The 21,577-nt window shown below is 43.6% G+C and overlaps 1 protein-coding gene across 3 annotated transcripts in view; it reads right to left on the reverse strand.

The window, feature by feature from the left end:
* Positions 1-412: 412 nt before the first annotated feature.
* The window catches only part of ZC3H3 (zinc finger CCCH-type containing 3), a 333,696-nt gene continuing 312,531 nt past the window's right edge, over positions 413-21,577 (reverse strand). Inside the window, exons 12-13 of one of the 3 annotated variants that reach the window (XM_042462808.1) lie at positions 10,999-11,097; positions 413-749 (exon numbers count right to left, since the gene is read on the reverse strand). In XM_042462808.1, the coding sequence (XP_042318742.1) occupies positions 718-749; positions 10,999-11,097 (131 nt within the window). In that variant the 3' untranslated portion in view covers positions 413-717. Of the gene's footprint in view, positions 750-10,998; positions 11,098-18,064; positions 18,451-21,577 lie in introns of those variants that run through there. The other 2 variants (XM_042462809.1, XM_042462811.1) reach the window with 2 other exon arrangements.

Here is a 21,577-nt window from a genome sequence, read left to right on the forward strand (position 1 = left end):
CCATTTTCTGCAGAAAAACCTCATCTGGTTGTGGTTTTCTTCTCCACCGAACTCTGAATAGTTGGCGTTGTTTTCAAGGGCATGCTCACAGTGACAAGAAAAACAGTAAAAATGTTTGCTGAGGGATGACATTTATGAAGTTTTACATCCACAGCTAAGACCTAAGTGAAAAACAGTGAAGGAGAAATTACAATTCTGGGGTTTCTACACACAAATTCTTTCTCTGGATAAAACCATCATCCCTTGGCTCAGTTCCGACCCATAATCCAAATCTCCACAACCCCATTGCTTTGCCTAGTGAGGCCAACATAAACTCAGCAAAAGGGCTCAAATCAGGGTGGCCATTTATTTCCAAAAGAGCCCCCAAAATGGGAGACCAGTCATCTTGACCTGAATGAAGAGCTCCAGAAACTCCTGACATGAAAACCTTTATTTTGATAGCAAAACTACAATGCTGCCCTCCTTCCTTCTGGGTAGAGACTGGGCTGGCGGTGGTGGGTCCTTGGGCAGACAGCTCATTTCTCCTGGAAAAACAACCAAATTGCACTGAGCAAAAGGAACCAGCAAGACGCGCCCATGTGTCCCCCCACCGCCAACTCCGTGTGGCATCTTCCTGAGGTAGTTTTGGCAGGAGGGCTTCCAAAATCCCTGAGAGACGCTTGGCCAGGGTTCAGCGGCTGGGCAGGCAAACTTTCCGCTGACAAAAGTGATGATGGGTCACAGCCGGGGTTTGATTTGCAGCGGCTTCCCTGGAAAAATGGGAGGAAAAGAGAAGGAAAGGGTTGACATCCAAAATGACACACCAATACTGGAAAGTACAGTCAGGCCTCCGTATCCACGGAGTCTTTCTCCAAGGATTCAAGCATCTATGGTTTGAAAATATTCATAAAATACACAAATTCCAAAAAGCAGACCTTGATTTTGCCATTTGATATAAAGGCTACCATTTCACAATATTGTATTTAGTGAGACTTGAGCATCCATGGATTTTGGTATCCACAGAGGGATCGGGAACCAAACCCCAGCAGATGCCAAGGGACTACTTTATGTCTAGGATCCTCCAGCAAAAGAAGAAACAAGTCTTCAATGTGCTTAGTGATGGTTTAATTGTATTCTTAACATAGGTTTTGGGTTATCCTGATTATTTTGACTATCAGTAGCAGAAATTTGCCCTTTTTATTATTTAATAGTCCAGTTATATGGAGAAAGGTTTTTTTTGTGGCTAACTCCAGAAATTCCTGCTATGGATAGATTTAATATGTAACCCCTGTAAAAGGCCTCTCCGTAAAAGGAAGACTGAAAGGCACTAGGCCTTTTTTTAAAGAATAATCTAAAACATTTTAAAAAAATAGTATTTAGCCATCAATAAGCACATGAGGACTTGTTTCTTCTTTGGCTTCTGACATCCAAAAATGGCCTTCTTAAAAAGGAAATCTGAAAAGATCACAGTGTTCCAGCTTCCTTTACATTCTTCTTCAGATTCCTAAAGCAGCTGTTCTCAACTAGGCACTGGGCAGATGTGTTGGGCTGGCAGGGGGATTCTGGAAGTTGTAGTCCAACACATCTGGAGGATGCCGCTTTTTTTGTGATGGAACTGCCTTGCATCCTTTAAAACGCTGCCTTTCCTGAGGTGTGGCAGTCAAACCTTGCTTGTTTGTCAACTGTTTCATCCAACCCCTGAGCTTGGAGAAGTTACCTTTTTTTGGAATGCATCATCCTAATTCTTCAATTTATCTGGTGACTTCAATCTACTTTGACGAATGCTGTCCTGCTTTTGACACTGGGGTGGCCCACTGGGGTAGCAAGAGACTTGGGTTTGACCTCCATGCACCCCTTTTGAGTCACAGGAGTTTCCAGAACAAGAACCAGAGTGATGTCACATTCAGTTTTAGTGTTGGTGCTTGCGTGGAAGCAAAACTGCCTTGTTTGGGTGTAGGTTGAAAGTCCTGGAGTGGTGGTAATGATGGAAATGTTCCGGAGGTCACAAAAGTGGAGTCAAGGGAACACATTGGCCCATGGTTTCCTCACCCTTGCCTTAGTCCAGTGCAATGCACCCCAGTTTTGAAGTCCTCTACAATCCCCAAAACTCACCTAATCATCCCCCTTTTTAAAAAAATGCTGCATTCAAAAAAAATAACGAAAACCTCCCCAAATGCATGCAAACAAGCAAAAAACCTTTCCCAATGATCCGAAACCTGCTCAGAAGCCCCCACTTGCTCAAATTTCTTATTTTCCTTTCATTTCTCCTTCAAAATGCAACTTCCATCCTCGATTTCAAAAGGACGCAGATGGAAAAGAAGCTCTGCCCAAACGACTACTACTGCTTTAGCTTAATGCAAACATTCCTCCCTGCTCCAAAATCCTTAACCCTTTAGAGTATTGTGTCCTGTGTGAGAAATTCGGAGGGGAAAACATGCTTTCCACCATTTCACAGAGGAAATCCAGGACAAGTGGGGAGGAACGGGGAAGAGCAAACAAGGCAGGAGAAGCGGTAGCCCTTTGCTTTTGCCTGAATCTGAATCCCTCTGCTGAGTTAACTGAGTGCAAACACTTTGAACTCCATTTGCAGCAATGGAACAAAGTGAGAAAGAGGGAGGCAGAGAGAAACCGGGACATTTTAAATGTTAGCAGGAAAAAGGGCAGGTGCAAACCTTCCATGCAACTTAATTTTGGTTTTATTTTTTCCTGGAATGAAAATGGAATAATGACTGAGATAGTGGACACCAAGAACCCACTGTAAAGTATTGGAAGCGCACAGATTTTATTATCCTCAGTTGAGCAATACTACACTGTCAAGCCTGGATTTTAAAAATGGGAGTTTTTAATATGACAAAGATGGAAAAGGAGGGGGGGGGGAGAGAAAGGACACGCCACACACACACACACACACTGCTATTTTCAGGGAATGTGATTTGGATTGTAATTCTAAGCCTTGCCATAAAGTGGTGCTGTGAACTGTACAAAGGTATTACAAAAACCAGACTTCTGTAAAATGGGAATAATTCCAGGAAGGCACTGTACAAACTGTAAATACAGTGTGGCACTCAGAATTTGTTATCAAAGCACAAGCAAGTTTCCAAACATCAGGGCTTGAAAGAGAAAGGAGGCCTGACAGGTGCCAGGACTGGGTTTGGACTCTGAAGCCTAACTGGTTCACTCCAAAGTGAAACAACATCAAGTCATTTCCATCTTATGGTGACCCTAATGCGGACCTACCACAGGATTTTCTTGCCAAGACTTGTTTAGAGGGGGTTTGCCTTTGCCCTCATTTGAAACTGAGAGAATGTGACTTGCTCAAGGTCACCCAGTGGGTTTCCATGGCTGAACAGGGATTCGAACCCTTGTCTCCAGCATCAAACCACTGCACCACATTGGCTCTTCCAAACGTTTACACACACGCTTTTAAACTCTCTTTCCTTTTCAAGCCGGGGAAAGACAAAGAGAGGTAGTGGTTAATCAGCAGTTGGATGTAAAGAAAGGGAGAGTTAGTAATGAACAGGAATGAATGATCTAGAAAGTCTTAAGAAAGGTTAAGAAAATGAGAGGGAAACATAAAATCAAATAAAGGAAACCCTGGGAGGGACCCGAGGACTAGCTTGAACTGAAAATTATAGTTAAATTTAGGGTAGATTGAACAAACTTTACAATTATTATAGAAGATATAAGTTAGAAGTAGAATGGTAGGTTTCTATCATATTATTTAGTTAGTGTTGTATTATTTGTCTAATGTCTTATAGGTTTAACTGTCTCTGTATTCAAGTACAATATAATGTAAATGTATATGTCTTCAATTAAAAAAAATAAAAAAATAAACTCTTTTTCCTTTTCAATTCTATTTTGAACTTAATATTTAATATGCTTTTGCATATCTGAAATACTTGTATTGATTCAAAGGGCTTCAATCTTTTTACCCTGTTTTTAAGTTTTAAAACATAGCCGTATTAGTCTGGAATATTAGTAAGCAAAGGGATCTTGCAGCATCTTTGACACCAACGCTGTCAGTCTCAAAGGTACTAAAAGATCCTCTTGCCTACTGTTTTTAAACTTGTTAATGTGCTTAATGTGCCTTTTGTGCATTTAAAGGACAGTTTGCATGTTCTTTGGAATGGTTTGCAACTGCTATAATTGAATTTTACTTCGATGCCACCCGGAGCCCTTGTGTCAAGGGAGGGATCTAAGTATTTTAATGAATAAAAACAAATCTTTAGAGGTTGAGGAAGGGAGGGCTGTTGGGCTCTTGTCAAGGGAGCCCTGGGTGGCCAAAATAGGCTTGATTTGGGAACTGGCCCCTCTGGTCCCAGTGTGGGTTTGAGGTTTCATTACAAGCTGAAAAAGCAAGCTTTGGGTTTCCAAATGCTCCTTGAAGCTCCAATCTTTGGGGAAAGAGCAAGATACACACACCTCCTGCAATACACACAACAACACTCAGTCGCAGCCTTGTGTCGTGCCCCCCTCCGGGGCATGCGGCCTTTCCTTTCTTGGGACACGTCCAAGAAGAATCTGGGTTTTATATTGGGAAAAGGCCTCTCATAGTGGAGATTCTCAAGGCAGACGCCCCGCTGGCCTCCCTCCTGGCAGCGATGAACTGGCTTGTGTGTAAAACCACCCCAGGCACAAACACACAACCGCACATCACAGCCAATGCTTATTCCTGCTTGCCTTGGTTAAAAGAAAACAATACAAAACCCAACAGCAACTTGTTAAACAAACTTTGGGCAGAAGTGTAAGCAGCGGTGGCATTGATTCATGACTTTTGAGCTAATTTATGTAAAACAAAGAGGGCTCATTTAGCACCTTTCCGCCCTTAATATAACACCCATACATCAGAGGGAGGCCCAGCAGTCACCCACGACGCTGGCAATTAGTCACCTGTGACGCAGCTTGCAAGGTTTAAGGAGACAGCGGCCAAGAAAGCCGACCAGGGAGTGTCAGGCATCCCAGGGTATGAATGACAAAGACACCAGGAAGGTGAAGGGTTTGGTAACGGAGAGACCACCAAAAGACCACCTCATTGGATCGTAGACTCCTACAGTTGGAAGGGGGCTCATGGGCCATCCAACCCCATGCTCAATGCAGGATCTCCAGAAAAAGCATCCTAAGAAGCAGGGAACTGTCCAGCTTCTTCTTGAAGATGTTGAGCGATATTAGATCAAACATAGATCAGAACGCAGACTGCAGTCAAGAAATCAAAGTAAGACTGAGGGGCCGAGCAGATAGGCCAAAATAAAGCTGCTTTGGGTCACTTTGGAGATATGCTGTTTAAATAATGCAGGTGTCCTAAGAGGCTGTAAGCCGCACCAAAGCCATTTTCCAAGGACTGGAGCGCAGCTTCTGGCCTCTTAAGATGCATGTGTCATTTAAACAGCATACCTCCAAAGTGACCCAAAGCAGCTTGATTTTGGCCTGTCTGTTTGGGCCCTAGGATTGGGAAGGACAGCTAGGAAAGAACCAGATAAGATCCTAAAGTGCAAAGATATAACTCCGAACACCAAAGTTAGGGTCGTCCAAGCCATTGTATTTCCCATCACCATTTACAGATGTGAGAGATGGACAGTGAAGAGAGCAAAGAGACAGAAAATCAACTTATTTGAGATCTGGTGCTGGAGAAAAGTGCTGAGGATACCATGAATGGCCAAGAAGACAAATAAATCGGTCCTTGAACAGGTCAAGCCTGAACTCTCCCTGGAAGCCAAGATGGTTGAGACTGTCATACTTTGCTTTGCCTTTTCATCCTTTTTGACATGTGTGCATTTTCATAGCCCCTTCTGCTCCTTGTCACTTCCCCCCCCCACATACTGCACAGCCATCATGTATTATTATTATTATTAACCTTTATTTATAAAGCGCTGTAAATTTACACAGCGCTGTACATACAATCTTTTTAATTGGACGGTTCCCTGCCCTAAGGCTTACAACCTAAAAAGACATAACACAAAAGGAGAAGGGGAAGGGGATGAGGGCCAACAGTTCTTCTCTACCTCTGAGGCCTGGATCAGGGGAGATGGACTGGAGTTTCTATCCATGCCAGCCTTTAGGGTGAGCGCAAACAGTTATGCCAGCCCTAATTTTGTAAAGTCTTTGGCATCATTCTCCTTTGCTTCGTCCTTCTCTTGACCCCTCCTCTTTGTCTAGCTATCGTCCAATTTCTCTTCTTCCATTTCTTTCTAAGGTTTTGGAACGGGTTGTCTATTCACGCTGTCTTAAGTTTCTTGAAACCAACTCCATCCTTGATCCCTTTCAGTCTGGTTTCCGCCCAAGGCATTCCACTGAGACAGCTCTCACAAAGATCTCGAAAGACCTTTTACAGGCCAAGGCTAATGGCCTTTACTCTGTTCTCATTCTTCTCGATCTGTCTGCAGCCTTTGACACTGTTGATCACTGTCTTCTAGTTGACATACTCTCTGACCTTGGGTTCTCAGACTCTGTTCTCGACTGGTTTAGATCTTACTTGTCTGGCCGATCTTTTGCAGTAGTTGCAGGGGGTCAGACTTCTTCTCCTGTTCCCTTCTCTGTTGGAGTTCCCCAGGGCTCTGTTCTGGGTCCCCTTCTGTTTTCTCTCTACACACTGTCCTTAGGAAAACTCATCAGCTCTTTTGGTTTTTCCTACCATCTGTATGCTGATGACACCCAGCTGTATCTTTCTGCCCCTGACCTTTCTCCAAGGCTTGAACAGCAAGTCTCGTCTTGCCTTACAGCTGTCTCACAGTGGATGCGCCATCGGCGTTTGAAGCTCAACATGTCCAAGACGGAGCTTCTTGTCATTTCCTCCTAAGCCCAACCTTCAACACTCCTTTTCTGTCTCTGTGGACAACATTTCCATTCAACCAATCCAGCAAGCCCACAGTCTTGGTTTTATCTTTGACTCTTCTCTGTCGTGTATCCCTCAGATCCAGATCACAGCCAAGGCTTGTAGATTCTTTTTGTACAATATTGCCAAAATCCGACCATATCTCTCCGCCTCTACTGCCAAGATCCTGGTCCATGCCCTAATGGTCTCACGACTTGATTCCTGTAACGTCCTCCTGGCTGGGCTTCCTCTTTCTCATCTCCGTCCTTTAATCTCTGTCCAGCATTCAGCTGCACGCATTATCACTTCCACCCACCGCTCTGACCACATCTCTCCTGTGTTGGCATCCCTTCACTGGCTCCCTCTCCCTTTCCGCATTCAGTATAAGCTCCTGCTGTTGACATTTAAAGCCCTCCATGCACTGGCCCCTCCCTACTTATCAGACTTTCTTTCTCCTCACCTTCCCACTCTGTTGTTCCCTCCGTTCTGGTAGTCAAGGTCTGCTGTCTCAGTCCAGGATTTCCTCTGCCCCATCTAGGATTCGCCCCTTTTCACTTGCTGCCCCTCACTCCTGGAACCTTCTTCCCCCGCGAGACACAAGAGCCATCACTTCTTTAACTAGCTTCAAAATGGAGTTGAAAACCATCATGTTCAGAGAAGCCTTCCCAGGCGTTGCATAATCGTCGCTTGCTATCTGATGTTCTTTTGTTGCCTGTTTATCGAACCATTTCCTGTATTGCTATGTATTGTATATGTATTATCCTACTTGAGAGTATGTATTTTCCCTGGATGAAGATTAACCTTCCATTTTGAAGCCAAGCCCTCCCTTCAGTCCATCTGCCTTGGTCCAGGCCTCGGAGGTAGAGAGGAACTGCTGGACCTCTTACCCTTTCCCTCCACCACTCCCTTCTCCTTCTGTGTCATGTCTTTTTAGATTGTAAGCCCGAGGGCAGGGAACCGTCTAACTAAAAAGATTGCATGTATAGCGCTGTGTAAATTTACAGCGCTTCATAAATAAAGGTTAATAATAATAATAATAATAATAATAATAATAATAATAATAATAATAGTTACATGTCCTTACATTTTACCTTTGATTTATCCACGGGTCTCAGTCCATAATTTTGGCCCCAAAGCCTGTACTTGATTTATACATGAGATCGACTTATAGTTGACTGCATAGATTGTGAAAAGCTATGGAATACGCTCAAAGAATTGGGAACGCCACTACATTTGAATATGGACTCCCTATCCTCTCATATCCTACTACAGAGGATACTGGAGGCTGCAAAGTTTGTATTTCCAATGCCTGAGTAGGAAAGAGCAATTAAGAAACTGCACCGAATGAGAGGAGCCACATCTGTGAAATCTACTGGAGCATTACTTTGCTTACTGGGCAAAAGAGTGAAGTGCGGGGATAAGGAGAGACAGTAGTAAGGATTCAGGTGGGAACAAGGCAAAAACTCAGCCAATCTTGATTTGTGTGAAGAACAGTTGCTCCAAAGCCTGAGTCTAGCAAGAGGCCCTCCAACTCAAGTGGTCTGGTGTGTGTGTGTGTGTGTGTGTGTGTGTGTGAAGTGTTACCATCAGGGTTGCATCCAGACTGTAAAAAGAGTATGCAATTTGACATACCTTTAACTATCATGGCTCCATCCTACAGAATCCCAGGATTTGTAGTTTTGAGAGACACCAGCATTCTTTAGCAGAGAAGGCTAAAGATTTTGTAAAAAGACAAATCCCAGGATTCCATAGGATGGAGCTACAGCATTTAAAGTGGTGTCAAACTGAATTATTTCTACAGTGTAGATGTACCCCAGGTAATACCATTAACTTCCTTGAGCTCTTGTTCAGTTTTCTGACTTGGCATCCATTCCTATCTGACAGGAGGAAGGTGGGCAGCCCCAATGGGAAACTAAGATGATACAACAGGCAAAAATGTACAGACAAGGACTGTTGTTGCAAATGGATTTCAAGTCAACATCAGCTCACAGTGACCCTTTGAATGAGAGACCTCCAAGACACCCTGCTATCAATTCACCCAGTGCAGCTCCTGCAACCTCAGGGCTGTGGTTTTCTTGACTGAGTATATCTGTAGCGTAATCTTCCTCTTTTCCAACTGTCTTCTGCCTTGCCAAATATCACTGTCTTTTCATTGAGTAATGCCTTCTCATGATACATGTACAATGATCTCAGCTTAGTCATTTTGGTTTCCAGGGAAAATTCAGGCTTGATTTGATCTAAGACTCATTTATACTGGTCCTTTGTGTGTGTGTGTGTGTGTGTGTGTGTGTGTGTGGGTGTTCTGCAGAACTCTTCTCCAGCACCAAATTTCAACTGAACTAGAACTGTATAATATGATAAAATTAAATGTAAATTGTGTCAAAAATTTAAAATATGCAGAAAACACCATACTACTAGCAGAAAACAACAAAGGCTTGGAACAATAATGAAAGAAAGTCAAAGAGGAAAGTGCCAAGGCAGGCTTAATGCCGAACATAAAGAAAAGAAAAACAACGACCATGGAAACATTATATTCATTCAATCTAGATGACAAAGAAATTGAAATAGCAGAAGAGTTCCCAAACCTTGGATCAATCATTGAACAGAATGGAGATTTCAGTCAAGAAATCAGAAGAAGACTAGGACTGGGAAGAGCGGCTGTAAAAGAACTAGACAAGATCCTGAAATGTAAAGATATATTACTTAACACTAAAGTTAAGACTGTCCAAGCAATAGTATTCCCCATCACGATGTACGGATGTGAGAGCTGGACAGCGATGAAAGCAGATGAAAAGCAAATAGACTCATTTGAGATGTGATGCTGGAGAAGAGTGCTGAGGATATCATGGATGGCCAAAAAGACAAACAAGTGGGTCCTAGAACAGATCAAGCCTGGAAGCCAAGATGATCAAACTGAGGCTGTTGCACTTTGGCCATACCATGAGAAGGCAGGATTCACTAGGGAAGAGTATAATGCTAGGAAAGGTTGAGGGTAGTAGAAAGAGAGGAAGACCACATGCCAGATGGATGAGCTCGATTTGGGAGGCCATGGTCCTGAGCCTGCAGAACCTATGCTTTGATTTTGAAATCCTGCATGGCAGAATGGGGTTGGACTGGATGGCCCTTGGGATCTCTTCCAACTCTATGATTCTATGATTGTATGGACCTGAGCAGAGTGGAGGACAACGGGGCTTGGAGATGTCTCATCCACAGGGTCACCATGAAACAAGGTTGACTCAAAGGCAGTTAATGGCAACAACAAAAGGTATATCACTGAATACTGAAATCACCATGTATTTCAGTGGCAATGTATTTCCAATCTTTATGTATGGTTATGAAAGCTGGACAGTGATGAAAGCAGATAGGAAGAGAATCAACACATTTGAAATGCAGTGCTAAAAGAGAGTTTTGCAGATACTGCAGATGAACAAAAAGGCACATAAATGTGTCCAAGAAGAAATCAAGCCTGAATTCCCTCTGTAAACCAACATGACTAAACTGGTTATTGCACTTTGGACTTATTGTAAAACGGCCTGACTCACTGGCACAGACTATGATGCTGAGATAACTGGAAGGCAGTGTGAAAAGAGGATGAATTGATTCAACCAAGGAAGCCAGGGTTGCCCTGAGTTTGCAAGACCTGAGCAGGGCTGTGGATGACTGGGAAGTCTCTCATTGATACGGTCGCCATAAGCTGAAGTCAGTTTGACAGCAATGAACAACAACAACGTGATAAACATGCATCATGAGAGTCTCCTCCCCTCCAGGCTGCTGCATCAGGGAGAGATTTTTACATTTCTAAAGAAGGAAGATCTACAGCTGCAAGAAAAGTCTGATGAGATTTTCTTCACTATAATATCCGCGGTATTTGAGTTTATGTCGGAAGATGGCATGGAATGAAATACAACAAGTTTGGGAGGCAGGAGAGCTAGCATGGTATAGTGGTTTGAACATCGTAGTAGGACTGCAGAGACCAGGGTTCGAATCCCCGTTGGGCCATGGAAACCCATTGGGTAAACTTGGGCAAGTCACTCTCTCTCAGCCTCAGGGGAAAACAAAGGCAAAGCCAAGAAAGCTCCAGGACAGGTTTTTCTTAGGGTTGCCATAAATAGAAAACGACTTGAAGGCACACAATGACAACTGGGAGGAAGGGTAGGGTATTGTCACACAAGGCAAGGCGAGGTGACTGAAGACATGGAAGAGTTACTTGCCATTCATGTCACCTTCCTTCTCCCGTCTGGTGGCGGTGCGCTGTTTAATCACATTGTAAGTTTCCTTCGTCCACCGCAGGGCCGCACTTGCTATAAATCCTGGGGGGGGGGGGATGTACTGTTATTTATTTATTTATTTATTTATTTATTTATGAGGTGTCATGAAATCCTTACAGCATGTTGTTAAATTGTCTGTCACTTCCCCCAAGAGGCTCCAATGGGACGTTAAACAGCTAAAAACTCACATCGTTGTGCTCCAGCCGGTCTTAATTATGAATTGCAAACAGAAAAGAGAGCAAAGGATTTCTGAAACACATTAAAAAATACCACCAACGCACCCAGAGACAGCAGATGTTTTCAAAGAGGGGGGCACTGAGAATTTTAAACAGATCTGTCCTGGTTTCTCATCTTATCCAACCTCGTGTTTGCAAAATCTCAAGGATTTTAAACAGAGGTCAGATAGCTATCTTTCAGGGGTGCTTTAGCAATGGATTCCTGAGTAGAAGGAGGTCGAACTTTATTTATTTATTTATTTATTATGCTACCATTCTCCCACAATGGGACCCAAGGTGGCTAGCAAGATAAAAACAGTACATAGAGAAATCTTGTAGCACCTTTGAAGCTAACTGAAAGAAAGAAGTTGGCAGCATGAGCCTTCCTAGACTTAAGTCTATGTCCTCAGATGCATCCTGTGCATCTGTGCAAAAGAAGTTGTAGCATCAGCTTTCATAGACTTTCTCTCTGGGGAAGCAGACTGAAAGTCTGCAAAAGCTTATGTATGTACCACTTCTTTCGCACAGTGAGTCATAAGGATGCTGCAATATCCCTTTCCAATGCAAGAATTGGTCAGACTTTTGAGGACTCCTAACACGAATATAAAAAGCAAGGCAACGGGAAACAAAAGACTTTACTGCATGGGAAAAGAAAGGCGAAACAGATCAGCAGAGAAGCGGCTTTCTCCATACCGCTTTGTATTGAAGCACTTCTGTTCTGTTTCTGAGGGGAGACGGTTGTCAAAGCATGCCTTTTGCAGAATGGGACCATTTGGCAAAAGGCACACTTTGATGACCGTCTCCCCTTGGAAGTGCTGCGATGTCTTGCAGAGCGGCACAGAGAAAGCCGCTTCTCTCCCAATCTGTTTTGTCTTTCTTTTCTTGTGCCGTAAAGTCCGAAGCATTTTCTGCCTTCTATTGGTCCAGCATGACAATTTAGAAAACATTAAAAAAAATTGGTATCTCCAGCTGGTTCAGTCAAGTAGCCTTCGCAAGCTTTGAATTCTATGAGTCTGCAGGAATACTCTCAAACCAGCTTACATTACAAAGAATACAAAAAGGTTTGAATCAGTAAAATGTTACCATTGGTGTGCTTTTAATTATTCAATATGTTTTGAACTTGTTTTATAGTGTTTTTACATTGTGTGAGAGGTGTATTTTAACGTAAATGGCTTGTTTTACTATATCAAATGGCATATAAATACGACAGATCATAATCATAGTTCTGAAAACCCACACTTGGAAATTAAAAGCTAAGCACTAAAAGCTGGCAGTCACTGCAAGAAAAATAAAAGGAACCTCAAGAGAAGCCAAAGGAAAAAATGTCTCTGCTCCAAAATGCTCAATAGAACAGACAGTAATAATAATAATAATAATAATAATAATAATCTGTTTTGCGATGAAGAGGCAAAATTGAGAGGCATTCCAGCTTTGTGGAGGAGCGAATCCCATTGCCCACCACAAAATCCCCAAGCCCACCTCTGTTTCTCACTGACCGCTAAGATTCATGGAATGGGTTTCATTTCTTTGGATCCTAATAATTGTTTTGCAATTTCACCAGGAAAGGGAAAAGGGAGTCACTTTGAATGAAGATGCTAAACTTTTGCAGTATCTGTGGGTCCCATATGCAGAATGCAACAGAGAAGGTTGAAGGGTGACTTGACAGCTGTTTTTAAACAGCTGAAGATGCCATGCAAAAGATGGATGGAGCTTGTTTTCTGCTGCTCCAGAAACAAGAACGAGAGCCAGTAGATTCCAGCTGGAAGAAAAGAAGTGCCACCTAAACATTAGGAAGACCTTCTTGAGGGTAAGAACTGTTTGATAGTGAACCAGACCGTAGTGGAGGGTGCTGAACATCTTTGGAAGTCTTTAAATAAAGATTGGATGGACATCTTTTAGGAATGTTTAAATTGTGTTTTTTCCTATGTGGTGGGGGTTAGACTAAATCGGTGGTTCTCATACTTTGCTCTTCCAGTTGTTTTGGATGTCAGCTCCCGGAAGCCTCAGCCACTTTGGCCAACAGTCAGAAATACTGGGAGCAGAAGCCCAAAACATCTGGAGGACCAAGGTTTGGGAACCATTGGACTAGATGAACTTTGGGGTCCCATTCGGTTCTAAGATTCCAAGGTGATTAAAAAAGAATTCTGTTCTCCTATGTTCGTGATGACTTTGATAAATGTACGAACCACTTTAATTTGTGTAGGGTCTCACTTGTGGTTTAATTTTGACTTCACAATAACCTGGTGAAGGGGTCCAGCCTCACTACATACTTACACATGGCAAACGGAGACCCAGAGACTGATATCCTCCAGCCATAGGTTGTGTAGTCTCATCCCACCTTGGGACCCACTTTGGGAGAAAGGCGGGATAAAAATGAAATAAAATCAATAAAAATAAATCCCTGGCTCCCCTCGCAAGGTGAGAACGTGGGTGAGACTAGAACGCAAGTCCTCTGATCTGCAAGATTCAATTCCCTCTCTAGTCATCTAAGGGAGTACTGGGGGGGGGGGGAATTATTTCCAACTCCAGTGAAGAAACCCAACAAGTATTAATGATCTCAGCATCAATCGAGGATATGCAAAGAAAGAGAGAAAGAATAATCTGAATGAATAATCATTTTGAAACACAACACAATCTATTACACGCAAGGACAGCAAATGAAGGCAAATGCGGAAACGCAGAAGCAGGGTGACGGTTGAGTGAACAGGGTTTACAGGCTCCTGTCATTTATCAAAGAGTTTTGTGGCCTGGGGAATTCACTTCTGAGAGACCTGATAAATATCCTACTTTGCCATGAATTGGGCAAAATAAAAAAATCCAACCTCTGGCCAAGCAGATCTTTCTCTCTGCCTTGCCTGGAAGGAGGACCTGATGAAATTTTAGCAAACAGGAGGAAGGACCTCTTCTCTGCCCCACTCCGACAACCGCTTTACTTTGTTAAAGTTCCTGGTAGGTCGTGTTCAAATTGTGCGATCAATCTTAGCGGCGCGCAAAGAAGCCCTTGCTCACTTGTTTCCGCCACCCCCCTTGAATTTCAGGAGAGATGCAATCTGTCTTCCAGGAACCAGGTATATAATTTCTAGTTAGTGAAAGCTCCGCTTTGAAGCTGCTTTTTCATTATGATGATTGAACAGCTTCGAGCGAGAAGAAGGAGCCTCAAACGCATGCCAGCCGGGGAAGAAGAGTGGTGAGGTGGTGCATGGTGGCGGAGGAGACTTGAGCTACCTTTGCTGAGCATGTCATGCTTTCAAGACGATAATGATGATGATGATGATGATTACTATTATTAGTATTTTACTTATATCCCACCTTTCTCCCAATATAGAGACTCAAATAAATGACTCCCCCCTTCCAAACACTCTTTTTCTCTCTTTCCCTCCTCCATCTCACTTTTGGTCAAACCAAACACATTTTTCCCCACATGTTTAAAGGTGGTGTAATGATTTGAATGTTGGACTATGACTCTGTAGACCAGGGTTTGATTCCCTACTCAGCTATGAAACCCACTGAGTGGTCTTGGGCAAGTCACACTCTCTCAGCCTCAGAGGAAGGGAATGGCAAACCTCCTCTGGACAAATCTTGCCAAGAAAACCCCATGAGCCTTAGGGTCAACATAAGTGGGAAATGACACGAAGGCCCACAACAACAACAACAACAACGACAGGCAATCAGGTGTGTGAATGGACAGATGGGCAAACCGATCCTGTAAATGTCTTCAAGAGTGAAAAGAGGACACAAGACTCTGGTTGCAACCGGTCTGTTTCTGGGCACAGTTCAAAGTGCTGGTTTTGACCTATAAAACCCTATATAGCTTGGGTCCAAGCTATTTGAAGGACTGTATTCTCCTTTTATGAGACCCTGAGAGCTGTAAGATCTTCTGGAGAGGTCCTTCTCTCTGTGCCACCACCTTCTCAGGCTAGTTTGGTGAGAACAAGTGAGAGGGCTTTCTTGGTGGCTGCTCCTAGACTTTGGAATTCCCTCCAAAGGAATGGGAAGGGGATACTGAAATAAAAATTAGAAAGTAAATGAACTTTAACAGGAGGAGGAGGTTGGATGACACCACACAGCCAGACCCACCATCTCAGGATGTGAAGCCTTGTCTTGGTCTTATAGTTCTTGCAGGTATATTATGCTGGGATCGCAAGATAGGTCCTTGCTTGGTGGCTACTCACAGACTGGGGAACTCACTCATAGGATGTTAAGCTGGTCTTCTTTTTGCTCTTGCAAAAGACTTTGAGTTCAGGTAGCCTTTTGACAAGTGTCTCTCAACTGAGAAAGGGGCTTTTAACAGGTAGGTGCTATATATTTTAGGGTGTGTTTCAAATACTTTTTAAAAACTCAGTAACGTTTTGCTATTGGAATTTGTTTAACTGTGCTTTCGTGTTACAACTCCCCTTCTTCTCCCTCTGTTTTCATCAGTATGTGCACTTAATCTAGTTCTGAGCCTCCCCAAATCTCTGTCCTCAGAGAAAAGCAAAATATGAGTTAAACAGGGTGGGGGGGATGTTGTGATAACAAAACTAGCCTGGCAAACCCAGCCATGAGCATCATATGAACGTGAAGGAATATTGGAATATTTTCAAGATGTGGATGTTTGAATCTGTGTATAAGAAATAAATGGATATGGAGGGCTGACTGTACTGTCACTCGGCAGGACCTTTGGAGGAGACTCACTTTTTGGGAAACCCTCCAGTGAGTGGACTGCAGTTCCTGGAGCAGGTCAATGTTGCTGAAGGAAACTACTTTAGTTCAAGTCACATCTCAGCCCAATGATAGGCAGGGAAGGCCCCTTTTCACCCCGACGGCTAAGTCCAGCACTGGCTCCAGGGGGCAACTCTTGTCTCTGCAGTGGCGACACAGGATCACACAAGATAATCCCTCTGGCGGAATTATGGAATCCCAGAAACATTTCTGTTGGTCATTCAGGGAGGTGGAGGTGTGTGTGTGTTGTGTGTGTGTGCACGGGCGAGCACAAATCTCTTGTGATGTTGGCTGTATGCTTCGCGGCCTCTCCATTCCACTTGTCAACTCGTTCATAAACACAATGGTTCCGTTTTTGTGACTCACTGACCATAAAACCTGGCAGATGAGCTCCCAGGGAGCTGACGAAAGGCAGCCAAACATGAAGTCTGTGGGAGCGATCCATTACAGCTGCAAGCAGAAACCGAGGGCAGAGGAAAACCTGCCAAAGAAGAGCGATATCTGGGAACAGGGTTCAAAGTGGTCCTGCCCAGGGTTGCCACCACCTCCTCCTCCTGTGTACCTGTGGCTCTGCCTTTGACAGGTAACACAACAAGAAGCGCACCTCAGCAGCCGCCAAAGCCAAGTGACTAGCATTCAAGAAATTCAAAGATATAGCTGCGTTTAGTCTGCAGAATCAGTATGTAGAGAGATCTTGTCGCACCTTTGAAACTAACTAAAATAAAGAAGTGGACAGCAAGAGCTTTCCTAGACTTAAGTCTACTGAGAAAGTGGATTGAAGTCTACAAAAGCTCATGCTGCCAACTTCTTTATTTAGTTAGTCTCAAAGGTGCGACAAGATCTCTCTACATAGCATTCAAGGAGGTGAAGAAGACAGTGGGAGCCCCCTGGACTAGGAAAAGGGCCAAGAAGGTGGCCTAAAAGCAGCCATTACTCAAGAGTGGTGGTGTTCAGTGGTGGGATTAGAGGAATAAAGTCTCACACAGGAACTTTGGGGGCATCTATTAGGTCCCTGCATTTGATGTCATGATGGTGAGACAGGAAGAAGTCCTTACTTTTGGTGGCAGAGGTGATGATAAATGGAAGCCCCCAAATTTGGCAGAAAAATGAAAGGAAAACAGAAAGGACTGCAAGAGGAGGTTCACCATCAGGAGTTGTCATTGTGTGCCTTCAAGTCGTTTCTGACTTGTGGTGACCCTAAGGTGTACCTATCATGGTTTTGTCTTGGAAAGAGTTGTTCAGAGGAGGTTTGCCATTGCCTTCCCATGAGGCTGAGAGCATGTGACTTGCTCAAGTTGACCCAGTGGGTTCCATAGCAGAACAGGGAATTGAACCCTGGGCTCCAGAATGCATGAGGAGGTAGTCTAACAAAAGCTCCACAAAAGTCTACAAATGCTCATGCTGCCAACTTGTTTCTTTCAGCTACAAGACTTCTTTACGCCCTGGTCTCTGGAGTCATAGTCTGACACTCAAACCACTACACCATGAGCGTTTTAATGGGTTTGCCAGTTCGCTTCAATGCTCCTAATCTCTTTATTAGTTTTATTTTTTAAAGCCGATTTTCCAACAGCCAAGTTTCTGTGCCCTGAAAAAACAAAGCCAAGCCTACACAAAGCCTGCTCTGCACCTTTCTTGCACCTTCCGTTACTAACAGTTTCTCCACAGGAATTGATTGCTCTTCATCAGCTTTTTTTTTTAAAAAATTAACATGATGATTTTTAAATGGTGTTTTCCTTTGTATGTCAGGTTTTTAGCTGATCTTGTTTTCTATTTTTGTGAGCTACGCTGGGGGAAAGGTGACATATAAATGGAATAAATGGCATATAAATGGAATAAATGAATGAATGATACCAAGTGATTCATTTCTTTCATTCTTAGCTTTCCCATCAGTAAAACGGGAGGAGCTGTGTCCTGCCCCAAAGGACTGTCGCAAGAGCAAGAACAGAAAAGTCTTTGCAAAGTAAAAAAGTGATGTTTCAGCCTTAAAAAGCAGCAGTAGTAAGCAGTTGTAGCGCATTTCTCAGTAACAAAAGAGGTGTCTGCCTCTCTTTCTCGGTGTGTATGATTTTCACGCTCACAATTTGGATTCTAGTGATGAGTCTGCAACCAAAATTTCCATTTTTATTTAAAACATCCATTACACTATCCTGCTAGATCCATCCTTTTGGGGGTTTCAAGAAAATGTTTCTCCACGGGGAAACTTTTTCCAGTGTTATGCTGGGCCAGGATATGGGGAAAGGCTGCTCCTTATGAACTCTAAGAAGACCTGATGCAGCTGAAATTCCAGGATTGTGATGGGATGTAAATAAACTGTGTGGGTGGATGAGCAAGCCGTGAGCTGTCAAGAAGTAACCTCTGGAAGGAGAAAGATTTCCAGACGCCTCCAGTGAGATCTTAATGCCCCGCTCTCTGTGTCAAGGCATGTAAAGGCTTTGCTTCACAAAAGGAAAGGGCTTTCAAAGGTTGAGCTGTGATTAATCTGCAAAAAAGAGAGAGAGTGAGAATCACAGACCTTCTCTGCCAAACAAGAGAGCCTTGACAGATCTGAAAGTTGCCGACAAATCAATAAGGGGAGAGCAAATTGGGGCGGGAGACATCATTAGAGGCAAACAAATGAAGAGATCAGAAAACACATCCTCAAAGACTTACAGTCCTTTGGGAGAGGAAGAGACGGGAGGAATTCTGAACAAGGAGGACTCCCTTGGGAGAAGCATAACCCTTTAGCTCCTTTACCAAGAACTGAACGTTTCCTTTCCAAAATCCTGTTTCAGTTCCTTGCAAATCCCTAGCAGTTCCAAGATATTGGTAACTGAGGAAAGAGTCCAGTTTAGAAAAAGAAGCAGAAATGAAAGATGTACATGGAATAGTGGAAGAAGAAATGAAGAGAAGAAGAGGCTTTGGTGCCATAATGCTAGAATCTGGAGTCATCCAGAAACATACAAGAACTATAGGATCAGGAGAAACGTAACTGGCACACCTGGTCTGAAAAACATATCCAGGAACAGCTGTGTTGGCCATATAGCAAAGTACACTAGCATCCAAAATCCACAAAAGAGTGGACCCAATACACAATGCAAGCATTTGAAGCTCCACTGGCTTCTTCCATCAGACAAATGTGTTAAAAATCATACAGGAGGATGTTGTTGTTCAGTGTCCAGTTCTGGGCATCACAATTAAAAAAGGATGTTGACAGGTTGGAATGAGTCCAGAGGAGGGCTGTCAAAATGGTGAAGGGCCTGGAAACCATGCCTTATGAAGAAAGACTTAGGGAGCTGGGGATGTTTAGCCTGGAGAAGAGATGGTTAAGAGGTAATATGAAACCCCTGTTCAAGTATTTGAAGGGATGTTGAGGATGGAGCAAGCTTGTTTTCTGCTGCTCCAGAGACTAGAACATGGAATAATGAAAGGAAGCTCCAGGAAAAAAGATTCCAGCTCAACATTAGGAGGAACTTCCTGACAGTAAAGGCTGTTTGACAGTGTTCCTTGGAGATTTTGGTGGAGACTCCTTCTTTGGAGGTCTTTAAACAGAGGCTGGATAGCCATCTGTCGGGTATGCTTTAATTGAGATTTCCTGCATGGCAGAATGGTGTTGGACTGGAGGGCCCTTGGAGTCTCTTCCACTTCTATGATTCTCTGTTTGATGATACAGAGGGATACCCATGCAAGCTGATGTCATTTCTTTTGGCCATGTGGGTTCTGGGAGACAAAGAGTCTTAGAATCCAGCAAGTAAAATTTACACTACATTAGCAGGCATGTTGTAGTGGTTTCAGCACTGGACTAGGACTCTGGAGACCAGGGTTTGAATCTCAGTTCAGCCATGTAAACCCACTGGGGATGTTGGATAATTCACAGTCTCTCAGCCTCAGAGGATGGCAATGGAAAACCACCTCTAAAGAAACTTGCTTAGAAAACTCTATGATGCTTTAGTGTCACCATTAATTGGAAATGTCTTGAATGCACACAACAACAACAACAACAAAACAATGGAGAAAGAAACCTCATTTGAGATCCAGGTTGTCTCTGTTCCCTGAAGCTACTTGCCCCCTTCTTTGGCAAAGAACACTGCATTTCTGGGAGTTCTCTGTCACAAGACATGGAAACAAACACCAGCACAGATAGCTTTAGAAGGGGATTAGACATATTCATGGCTGTCAAGTTGCCTCCAAGGAGAGAGACTGTTGGGGGGCAAAGATGACGTGGCCAGGAATCAAGACATCATTTCCCCAGCAATTGGCTGGCTGCTTTTGGAAGCATAGGATCAGAGGACCTTATCCAGTCAGGCTCTTTTTTGCAGGTCTGACAACAGCACTATACTCAGTGATGAAGCATGAAGTTACAACCAAGAAGTGTCACTATGGAGAAAAGGCAGAACCATTTAGGAATAGGGAATGGCCTTGTAGTGACTCAGATCAACTTTGACAGGCAGCAACGGTTTTCTGGAGATTCAGGAAGAATTCTCTCCTCGTTCCACCTAGAGATCTCTGGACCTCCCTCATGACAGTCTCCCATCCATAACCCTGCTTAGCTTTTGAAATGGGGTCTCTTCAAGGTGCTATCAGGCTACTTCTGACTGGCAATCCTGGTACGGGATTTCCTAGCCCCACCTGGGGATCTATAGGAATATCACTGCAGGGTCTCCAATTCTTGTACTAACCAGGCTTAACTCTCTTTGGCTTCTGAAATCAGAGGAGATCAGGTGTATTGAGGGATCCGGTGCATTCAGGAAGGGTAATGATGAAATATGAACTCAATCTACCACTCTTGCATATTGGATGATTTATAGCAATGCTTCTGAAGCTCCAGTCCTCCAGATGTTTGAGACTTCAACCCCCAGAGTCCCTGAATGTTAGCCATAATGCTGGGACTCAAAGTCCAAAACAGCTGAAAGAGCACCTGGAATTCTGTGTCCAGTTCTGGGTACCCCAATTCAAGAAGGACTGGGACAACGTGTTCAAAGGAGGGTGACCAAATTGGTGAAGGGTCTGAAAACCAACAAGCCCTATGAAGGGCAGCTTAAGGAATCTGGGTATGTTTAGCCTGGAGATGAGAAGATGAAAAGGAGACAAGATAGGCATGTTTAAATGTTTGAAGGCACATCATTCTGAGGATGGAGCACACTTGTTTTTTGCTCCTTCAGAGACTAGGACATGAAGCAATGGATTCAAACTACAGGAATAGAGATTCTACCTCAACATTAGGAAGAACTTCCTGAGGGTAAGAGCTGTTCAACAGTGGAATATGCTGCCTTGGAGGGTGGCAGAGTCTCCTTCTTGCTTCTTTTAAACAGAAGCTGGATGGTCATCTGTCCCAAGGCTTGTATCTTCCTGCATGGGAGAGGCTGGACTGGATGGCCCTTGGATACTAGCTTTTGGAAGACACGGGCTTCTTCATCAGGAGATGATGGCAAAAATATGGTATTGGACTCATAGGTCTGCATCTTGCTTTATTTATTTATTATTGTATATACTCATGTATAAGTCTAGAACTTTTAGTCAAAAAATTGACGCAAAAACTCTGAGTTGACTTATCTACTTTTCTGGATGCAGAATTTCTCCCAGGACAAGCGGCGGCAAGGCAGGCAGAGAGGGATATTTGCTGCTTTTGG

The sequence above is a fragment of the Sceloporus undulatus genome, chromosome 4 (genome assembly GCF_019175285.1).
Source record: "Sceloporus undulatus isolate JIND9_A2432 ecotype Alabama chromosome 4, SceUnd_v1.1, whole genome shotgun sequence".
Taxonomy (NCBI): domain Eukaryota; kingdom Metazoa; phylum Chordata; class Lepidosauria; order Squamata; family Phrynosomatidae; genus Sceloporus; species Sceloporus undulatus.